General features: G+C 44.7%; 1 protein-coding gene across 1 annotated transcript in view; it reads left to right on the top strand.

Annotated features, from left to right (window-relative positions):
• LOC115273598 (signal-regulatory protein beta-1-like) overlaps positions 1-7,139 on the top strand; it is a 17,222-nt gene extending 10,083 nt beyond the window's left edge. Inside the window, 5 exon segments of the mRNA XM_029916709.1 lie at positions 3,278-3,643; positions 5,861-5,871; positions 5,873-6,182; positions 6,767-7,057; positions 7,060-7,139. Coding sequence (XP_029772569.1) covers positions 3,278-3,643; positions 5,861-5,871; positions 5,873-6,182; positions 6,767-7,057; positions 7,060-7,139 — 1,058 coding nt within the window.
• Positions 7,140-10,889: the final 3,750 nt, after the last annotated feature.

The following is a 10,889-nucleotide window of genomic DNA, read 5'->3' on the forward strand; positions in this document are numbered from 1 at the left end:
CCACACTGTTTTCCAGAGCGGCTGCACCAGTTTACATTCCCACCAACAGTATACGAGGGTGCTCGTTTCTCCACATCCTCGCCAGCATCTATAATCTCTTGATTTGTTCATTTTAGTGACTCTGACCAGTGTGAGGTGGTATCTCAGTGTGGTTTTGATTTGTATTTCCCTGATGATGAGTGATGCTGAGCATCATTTCATGTGTCTGTTGGCCATCTGGATGTCCTCTTTGGAGAAGTGTCTATTCATGTCTTCTGCCCATTTCTTCACTGGATTATTCTTTTTTGGGGTGTGGAGTTTGGTGAGTTCCTTGTAGATTTTGGATACTAGTCCTTTATCTGATATTTCATTTGCAACTATCTTTTCCCATTCCATTGGTTGCCTATTAGTTTTCTTGATTTTTTTCTTTTGCAGGGCAGAAGCTTTTTATCTTGATGTGGTCCCAATAGTTCATTTTTGCTTTCATTTCCTTTGCCTTTGGGGATGTGTCGAGGAAGAAATTGCTGCGCTTGAGGTCAAGGAGGCTGTTTCCTACTTTCTCCTCAAGAGTTTTGATGGTTTCCTGTCTCACATTCAGGTCCGTCATCCATTTGGAGTTTATTTTTGTACATGATGTAATAAAGTGATCTAGTTTCATTCTCCTGCATGTTGCTGTCAAATTCAAGTTAGCTACCACCTAAGGTAGTCTTGGCTTCAGGAGTCGAGCGCCGTGATTCATCTCTTACATATGACACCCAGTGCTCATCCTGAAAAGTGATCTCCTTAATGCCCATCACACATTTAACCCATGCCCACCCCACCTATTTCCTCTCCAGCGACCCTCAGTATGTTCTCTGTATTTAAGAGTCTCTTATGGTTTGCTTTCCTCTCTCTTTTTATGTTATTTTTCTTTCCTTTCCCCATATTCATCTGTTGAGTTTTTTGAATTCAACATGAGTGAACTCATTTGGTATCTTTCTCTGGCTGACCTATTTTCCTTCTAGTTCCATCCATGTTTTTGCAAATGGCAAAATTTCATTCTTTTTCATCACTGAATAGTATTCATACATTGTATTATAGTATATGGTATGTATATTATATTTTAGTAAACAGTTTATAGTATGTATAATATGTTAGCATATTATTTGTATATTGTATTATATACATTGTATGTATGTGTATATATATATCACATCTTCTTTATTCTTCAGTCGATGGACATTTTGGCTCTTTCCATAATTTGGCTATTGTTGACAGTGTTGCTCTAAACATTGGGGTTCATAACGCCTTCAAATTAGCATTTTTGTATCCTTTGGATAAATTCCTAGTAATGCAATTGCTGGGTCATAGGGTAGTGTTATGTTATTTTTTTTTAGGTACCTTCATACTATTTTCAAAGGTGGCCACACCAGTTTGCCTTCCCACCAACAGTCCAAAAGTGTTTCTCTGTGTTGTTTTTCTATTTGCATTTTATTTATCTCTACACTAGTGCTTTTTATTTCCTTCATTCTGCTAGCTTCTGGTTTATTTTTCTACTTCTTTTTCTGATTTCTCAAGGTCCATAGTTGTTAATAAATTTGTGATCTCTTTAAGTAGGCATTATAGCCACAAATTTCCCTCTAGAACTGCTTTCACTCCAGATTGTAGGTTTTGGCAAGTTGTGTTTCCATTTTTGTTCATCTCAAGGTGTTCTCTAAATTCCATTGTGATTCTTTTTTGCTTAACTTTTGATTTGTTCAGAAAGAGTTGCTTTATTTCTATATATTTAAGAATGTTTGATTTCTGGTTCTGTTGTTGATTTCTCTTTTATTTCACAAACAATTTCACCAGTTCACTGCTTGAAAAGAATTTCTTCCCAATCCAGTAGATTGCATACCTCTCAGCCTATGTAATGATGGATCATACAAAGGTTTTTTACAGTAACTCTGGGGATACATATGTGGTAAAGAGAACAATGACCCCACACACACACACACACACAAAGAAGTCCATGTTATAATACCCAGGACCTGTGAACAGTTTCCTTTATATGGCAAAAGAGATTTTGCAGAAGTGACTAACTAGAGACTATTAAATGGGGAGATTATCCTAGATTATCAAAGATAATATATTCACAAGAGTCCTTAAGAATGAGGTAGGGAAGTCAAAGTTAAAGAAGGACAGGTGACAAGAGAGGCAAGAATTTAGAGTGACTGGAAGATGGGAAACCATGAGAAAAGGATTGTGGGCAGCTTCTAGAATTTGAAAAGACAAAGACCATAACCCTAGATGAAATGCAGCTCAGCTCAGCCTTGATTTTAACCAAGCCACACCAATTTTACTTCTGACCTCAAGAATTATATGATAATAAATTTAGGTTTTGACATTAAGTTGTGTTTTAATTTTTATTTAAATTCAAGAAAGTTAACACAGTGTAATATTGGTTTCAGGAGTTGAATTCAGTGATTCATCACTTACATATAACACCCAGTTCTCATCAGAAAAAGAGCCCCCCCCCTTTGTACTCATCCCCATTTAGTCCATCCCTCACCCACCTCAGTTTGTTCTCTATCATTAAGAGTCTCTTATGGTTTGTTCCTTTCCCTCTTTTGCCGCCCCCAAATATGTTCATCTGTTTTGTTTTAGAGGTAGTACACACTTACACACACACACCCACAGCCATTAAAGTTTTAATTAATGTGTTGCAATTGCTTTCAGAAACTAAAATGATTATGGGAGCAAAAAAAAAAAAAAACCCCACAGCTTGTTGAAAAAATGTTTTATGTCTCATTGAAGCACATGTTTATTGTGTGTTAAAAGCTCTGCCCATCACTGCCACTCAGTTACCCAGGCTGATGGAACAGACCCCAGCATGTGCATGTGTTTGTGGAGGAGGGGAGTCAATCCATAGAGGGTTCTGGAAGTTAAATGCACAGCCCAGAAAACAAATCATCACTTTACCTCACACACAGTGGTCTAAAGAAGTCTCGTGGTCCCACTGAATGCAAGGGTTCAGAAAGTGTAACACCAGAAGGGGCCACACAATACACACATAGAGGCATTTGGGGAAGCACAGCACTTTCAGGGAGGGCCGTGTGCCACATCACTCAGTCTCTCTGTGGTTTAGTGTCCTCAGCTGTAATAGGGTCCCGTGTTACAGGCTCATCATGAGGGTTACATGCCGTGTCCATGCAGCGTGCTGAGCTCAAGGCCCACTAGCGGGGTGCACTTGGTCAGCGAAAGCTGTTGTGGGGAAACACTTGAGAAGACAGACAGGATCACACGAGGATGAGAAATACCTGCTTTGTGTTCCCCCCAGGTGTGGCAGGTGAGGCGGAGCTGCAGGTGATCCAGCCGGACAAGTCGGTGTCTGTGGCAGCCGGAGAGACGGCCACTCTGCACTGCACCGTGACCTCCCTGGTCCCCCTTGGGAAGGTACAGTGGCTCAAGGGGACAGGGCCAGGCCAGGAATTAATCTTCAGTTTCAGAGGAGGAGACCACCACCCCCAGTCGCCTCGAGTAACAAAGGTTGCAGACGCCACAAAGAGAAACAACACGGACTTTTCCATCCGCATCGCTAACATCACCCCAACAGATGCCGGTACCTACTACTGTGTGAAGTTCGAGGAAGGGACCCCTGATGTGGAGTTTAAGTCTGGACCAGGCACCCAGGTCATTGTGAGTGGTGAGTGTGGCGTGGGCTTCCTTCATCTCCTGGTTGTAACAAGTCAATAAGAATGCCCTACATTGTTTGAGTAATGTATAAGGCTCAGGTGCTGTAGTGGGTGCCACTGAACTGAGCCCCTTACATGGATCAGAGAGGTTGAGGCCTAGAGAGGTTGTGCTGTTTGCTCAAGGCCTCACAGCTGGTAAACAGTGGGAAAAATCTGGAACCACAGTCAGCAGGCTCCAAGCTCTTCTTTTTCCAATCCTGACCAGCCCTCTGGTTCCAGCTATGGGGGACTGAAAACCTGAGTGACTTGCCCAGTTACAAAGCCCGACCACATCCCTGCCTTTGGAGAGACCTCCGCTCAATCCGGCCAGTGTTCTCTTTACTCAGCACTTACTAAGAACTTTCTGTGTGCATTTGCTGCTCTGTGCACTGTGGGAGTAGCAGGGAACAAAACACCCAAGGCCTCCTCTCTCGTGAAGCGCACATTCCCAGCCCTTCCAGTGAGGACACGTGCACCCAGCGCAGGGAGAGGGAGAGGAGTTTCCTTATAAACATTCAGGATATCACAGGGAGAAGAGACAGGTCATACTGTTTATTCTGCCACCCTGATAGAAGAGATGCCAGATGTTGGTCATTCGCTGGGGTCTGTTCGGAAAATGCTCCTGTGATTCAGGGACTGACTCTCACAGGAGGAACTTAGTCTCCTCACATCCCCAGACATATGCAGAATAGTGGCTTTATCCTGATTATGTGGTTATTACAGAAGTTCCTAGTGGTATGTCCTTTGCCTGCTCACCACAGCTAGTACCAGAGCCTGGGTTCCCAATCACGTCTGCCTTCCTGGCTCTGTGACCTCTGACGAGTCATCCCCACACTGGGCTCAGTGTCCTCATCCGTCTATGACCACACGACCCCACAGAGCCGCTGCAGGGACCAAGTGAGCAAATGCATTGAAAGGTGCTTACAGCAGGGCCTGGCACGTGATCAGTGTCCCATGAATGTTGGGGACACACCAAGTGCCCCCATCACAAGGAAGGCATGGGGATGAAAGAGCTGCAGGTCAGAGGGTCAGCCTAGCATCAGGGGCCCAAGACGCTCTCGATATACCAATCACACAACTTTATCTCTCTAGGGATGACAGGGCTGCTGGTATTTTCAAGACTTGATTAACTCATGTGACACCTCCTACTTATGTCCTCAGAATGTTTGCTGAGTTTTAGAAAGGAAGTTTGGTATTCACAAATACACCTATCTGTAAATGTGCCCTCTGCCAACTGTTATAGAAAGTGTTGGGTAATAAGTGACAATTTGGAGACACCCTACAGGACCTTCTATGGGTGAAATGCCCTCCCTTTCAAGTCACTGATGTGTGTGCTTCCAGGACACAGGAGGGCTTCTGCCTGCTCCAGAGGCCAGTGTTTCTGCTTTGAAATTATTTCACAGTTAAGAACTAACAAACTTTGGTTTCTCAGCAATCCGTGATCTTGGTTCTCAACCCAACATTGACTCAAGGGAAGAACACAGATTAAAGAAAAAAATAACCCCTCATTCCCTCCCTCTCAGATTCAGGGATTATAGATAAGGCCTGATGGAATATTTGTAGGAGTGAAAAATTGAGTAAATTCATACTTACTTGAAGGGAGAGCTCCAGGCCTAAATTAAGTTTGGGATAAAGATAGATCTGAGTTTGTTTGGTTCTGGATAAGCATTTTAAGTGGTAAATTCAAAGCCAAACTGTCTGCACTGCCTAAACTGCCCCTCACTGAAACCCGGGAGGAGAAAGGCCTACCATCCCGTGTCACAGAGGGAGCCCTAGGCTAGGCCATGTCCATGCCTCAAGGTGGCCGGCCACCTGGTTCTGGCTCTTGTGGGGATCCTGCTCTACCCCTGTCCCTCCTGTGCTGACTGCTGGACACACTCTCTAAAGTCGGTAAGTTGTCCAGCGAGGCAGCTCAGAATGGTGGAGACCAAGAGTGACACCCACCAGAAATGTCCTTCCTGCGCCCAGGTGGGTGGGAAGTCTGATGGCAGAGAAGACAAGGGGAACCTTGAACTCGGGCTGGAATCACCGTGGGCCCTGCCCCTGACTCTGAGTCAATCTCTGACACCGCCCTCCTGATACTATCAGAAGGGCTGAAAATAATCCGTGCGAGGGTTCTGCACAGTGACACACCTGTCGTTGGTGAGGATGACCACAGTCCTGCTGACTGTTCATAAATGCCTTTGTAGCCAAACCTTCTCCCCACCGTGGTGTCGGGCCCCACGGCCAGGGCCGCGCCTGACCAGACTGTGAGCTTCACCTGCGAGTCCCACGGCTTCTCCCCCAGAAACGTCACCCTGAAATGGTTCAAAAACGGGAACCAGCTGCCAGCCTCCCACACCACCGTGGACCCGGAGGGAGACAGCGCTTCCTACAGCATCTCCAGCACCACCACGCTGGAGCTGGCCCCGGGGGACGTCCGCTCCCAGGTCATCTGCGAGGTGGCCCACGAGACCCTGCAGGGGGGCCCTCCTCTTCGTGGGACGGCCAACTTGTCAGACACCCTTCAAGGTAGATGCCCATCACCCCCAGCCCAAGCCCACATCTGGCCCCCAAGCCTGCCAGCCTGCCCCTCCCCCACTCTGTGCCCACAGTCTTCCATCTCCTGGAATCTGACTCCTGACATGCTCCAGATCACCAGGCACCTGAAGGCACCTCCTACTGTTTTATATGGTAAATTCGAGGTGCACACTTACCACATGCCAAGCACTGTGCTAGGTGGTTTCATTTACTTTCCCATAGCCGTTCCAATGATTGAGCTCCTTGCTGTAATCCAGCCACTGTGAGCTTGGTGATTTCATGTATTTTGCTAGTTGTTCTATTCCAACTGCATGCCAGGGGCTCTGTATCTTGATTTCACTCATTATCACCCTAATGGGAGCTACCAGTCCTTGAGCACCTACTCTGTGCTGGGCAATGTCCTAGGGATTTCATTCACATGCAAAGACTATCCTTAGTGTTTGAGCACCCCCTGCATGCCTAACACTGTTCTGGATGATTCCCTACCTGCATGGTGGGAGCTAAGTTCTCCCAAGACCCTCCCCTGTGATGTACCTGTTCTATGAGGTCAGAGCTTCTGCTCTGTGCTGTTTCAGTTCCACTCACCTTGGAGGTTGCTCAGCAACCTGTGACATGGGACCAGGTCAATGTCACTTGCCACGTGAAGAAGTTCTACCCCCAGCACCTCCAGCTGACCTGGTTGGAGAACAGAAACGTGTCACGAATGGAAACAGCCTTGTCGGCTTTGAACCTCATAGAGAAGAAGGATGGGACCTATAACTGGACGAACTGGCTCCTGGGGAATTTATCTGCCCATATGGAAGATGAGGTTCTCACCTGCCAGGTGCAGCATGACGGGCAGCCCGCGGTCACCAAAAACCATACGCTTGTGTCTCTGCCCACCAGAAAGACCAGGAAACACTGACAACCCAGGATGAGACCAACATGCCAACTGACCTGGCGCTTTAAATGTTATCTTTTCTTTTTTCATGTGAAAAGCAGTAACCCATGCCTATTTTAGAATAATCTAGAAGTCCATAGATATAAAGTAGAATTATGATATGAGCTTCCCTCCCCAAAGCCCATGCTCCAAGAGGGACCATTGTTAAAATTTTGGTACATAGCTTTTTAGATCTTTGGACAAGAATATGCGTAGGGACAGAAAGAACAGCTGGAGGGAGATGATCCTGTTGCTAGATCCTGACTCCTGCACCTTCACCAGACAGGGCTTACGTCCCCACACCAGGCTAGCAACCTCCTCTGTTCTTTCTCACCTGGGCCTGATATCTATCCCTCTTACCTTTTTCTATCCTCACCCTGGCACCTCTCAAATTCTGGAAAGGAATCCTGAGGATAGAGTTTTGAGTCTGGACCAGACTCTCAGGTGACCATGGTGCTCTAGCACCCTTTGTCCCTTGCTTTGTGAAAACAGACCAGCAATAATCATGATTCCTCACTGCACATTTATTTGATCCCAATTCCAGTTCATTTCTGATCTTCTTCCTGTTTTAACCACCCTGGGAGCTTGTAATTTTACAGAAGGAACTTAGGATGCAAGGGGGGACAGATGGTGAAGATGTCCTGCCCTTAGTCCAGGTGATGGGCTAGACTAGCCAAGGGAAACCTGAGTCCCTGAGGACAGGGACCACCAACCTGTAGAACAAACATGTGTTAGATGTAACAGGTGGGCATTGTCCCAACAACCTACAGGTCCCCTTTCTATGACCAAATCATATTTTATTTCTCTCTCAAGTAATGTCAGGAGGAGTTTGAGCCATGTTTCCAGGAGTCTTTGCTCCAGAAGATCTTTCCAAGGCACATTTGCTTCTAAAATGCCCTATGACATTGTCCTCATTGCTGGGTCAACACTGGGTCACTGAGGTCCATGTCTCTGCCAGCTAGGAAAGTAAGGATAAGGAGAACTAACAATTTCTCTTTAAACTAGAGGTATGCAGAAGTTGCATAATTGTGTCCACTAATGAGTTAGTCATGGATGCACATCCAGTTGCAAATGGAGTCATGTGATTAACAACTTTGGTTTTTCTACAAATCCAATACCATTACACACTTTGTAAAATTAACAATAACTCCCTACTACCAGCTAAAATGGAATCTATATTCAGATTTTCCAAAATTTCTCCTAAAACTTAATTTTGTGCACCAAATGTGGTTTTATTTCATCTCTAAATGCTGGGAAGAACTTTCTTGTGAAACCACAAGGAACTCCACAATTCTTTTTTTATATATATGAAGAGAATCTGAATAGCTATGGCTACTCAAATTCATCTCATGTTGAATGTTTTTAGCAAGTTGTTCTTGGAGGAAGCTTGTCCATTTTTTCTGAGTTGTCCAACTTCTACCCATAGAGTTCTCATAATATTCCTTTGTTATTTTTTTGCTATCTGTAGGCTCTGTAGTAATATCCTGTTTCTTTCTTGATATTGGAAATATTTCATTTCCTTTTTTTCATTGTCAGAATTACTAGAAGTTTTTCAATTTTATCAATCTTTTCAACAAACTCACTTTTGTTTTAGTGATTTTCTCTATTGTTTATTTTCAATTTCATTAATTTTTCTCCACTTTCCCACCCTTCTTGCTTTGGGTTTATTTTTTTTCTTTTTATAGTTTATTGTCAAGTTGGTTTCCATATAACACCCAATGTTCTTCCCCACAAGTGCCCTCCTCCATGACCTCCAACCCTCTTCTCCTTCCCCCCTCCCCCTTCGCCTTCAGTTTGTTTTCAGTATTCAAGAGTCTCTCATGATTTGTCTCCCTCCCTCTCCCTAACTCTTTTTCCTCCTTCCCCTCCCCATGGCCCTCTGTTAGGTTTCTCATATTAGACCTGTGAGTGAAAACATAGGGTATCTGTCCTTCTTCACTTGACTTATTTCGCTTAGCATAACACCCTCAAGTTCCATCCACTTTGCCACGAATGGCCAGATTTCATTCTTTCTCATTGCCAGTAGTATTCCACTGTATATATAAACCACATCTTCTTGATCCATTCATCAGGTGATGGACATTTAGGCTCTTTCCATGATTTGGCTATTGTAGAAAGTGCCACTATGAACATTGGGGTACATGTGCTCCTATGCATCAGCACTTCTGTATCCCTTGGGTAAATCCCTAGAAGTGCTATTTCTGGGTCATAGGGGAGTTCTACTGATAGTTTTTTGAGGAGCCTCCACACTGTTTTCCAGAACAGCTGCACCAGTTTACATTCCCACCAACAGTGTAGGAGGGTGCCCGTTTCTCCACATCCTCGCCAGCATCTATAGTCTCTTGATTTGTTAATTTGGGTTTATTTTGCTCTTCCTCATTTTTGAAATGGGAGCTAGGATATTAACACTGGTCTTTCTTTGTTTGAATGCCACACCTGGACTTCCTTCTGTGTTTGGGGAGTTACTTGGGTGGAGCCAGGGTATCTGGTGCTGTATTCTTGCAGACTGCAGGCATCCAGCCTGCCTGCCTTCCTTTTCCACCTTTCAGAGTCCTCCTATCCCTGAATCTCATAACGTTTCCAGGGGTCAGTCTTGCACTGGACCAGGAGAGCAGGAAGAGATACATCAACACCACCTCTTCTGGACTGGCGTGGGCTAGGTTTTTCATCTTTGGCCTTGCACTGGAGCTCACTCTAGGGCTGTTACTTCTGGTGCTTCCAGTGTGCCTGAACTAGCAAGCTTTCTAGTATGCTAAGACTAGAAATGCATATTAGGGTTCTCTGGATTGGAGGGCTAGATGCCTATGTGACCCTGCTGCACCAGGATACCACAGACTCCCCTGGGCATCCCAGGGATCCAGTCACTGCTATCATTGGTCCAATGGGTTGGAATAAGGATGCACATCTTTTAGTTCATGCTTATGGTTTGCAGGTATTTTATAATGCTTCTAGTTTAATAGACCTCTGTTTTCTCAGTATAGCATAAATAGATATGTTACAGGGGTTGGTTGCCTGGTTTGGATAGTTGAGGTAGAGAGGTTCTGAGTCCTCTGATCTTTCTGGTTCTTCTTCCAGGATGCCAAGTTTGCCTGTCCCGGTTTTCCTTCTTCCCTTCATCACTCAACTTTGAAACAGCACCTCTTTCATATTTTTTGCCTTTCCCTCAAATGTATGCATTTTAAATCATGCCTGCCCCCTTTATGCACATATATCTGCACATCTATCTTTTTATTTATTTATTTATTTATTTATATTTTTTAAATAGTTTATGTCAAATTGGTTTCCATATAGCACCCAGTGCTCTTCTCCCTACGAGGTACATCTATTTTTTTAAATTTCCTTGCTTCCCTGATATCAGGTTCCTATTGCTGCTATAATAATTAGCACACACTTGGTGACTTAAAACAACAAAATCTTTTCCTTCCATTTCTAGAGGCAGAAAGTCTACCATGAGTTGGCAGGGCTGCAATCCCTCTGGGGGGACAGGGAGAGAGTCTGTGTCCTTGCTATTCCACTCCTAGGGCCTGGTCCAGACTACCCTATGCTGCGGTCAATATGCCTCCTGCTTGCAGTCTCTTGCCTCCCTCCTTCACTAGTAAAGGTCTCTGTGATTATGTTGGCTCCATTTAGATAGTCCAAGATTCTGAGCCACTCGAGGCTGAAGCTAGTTACCATGCAGTCTCTCTTGCTATGTAAAGGACCACACATTCACAGACTCTGGGGTTTTGGGGCCAACCATCTTAAGTCAGGCATACTTTGAATCTATTTTCTATGATCTG

The sequence above is a fragment of the Suricata suricatta genome, chromosome 12, assembly GCF_006229205.1.
Source record: "Suricata suricatta isolate VVHF042 chromosome 12, meerkat_22Aug2017_6uvM2_HiC, whole genome shotgun sequence".
Classification (NCBI taxonomy): domain Eukaryota; kingdom Metazoa; phylum Chordata; class Mammalia; order Carnivora; family Herpestidae; genus Suricata; species Suricata suricatta.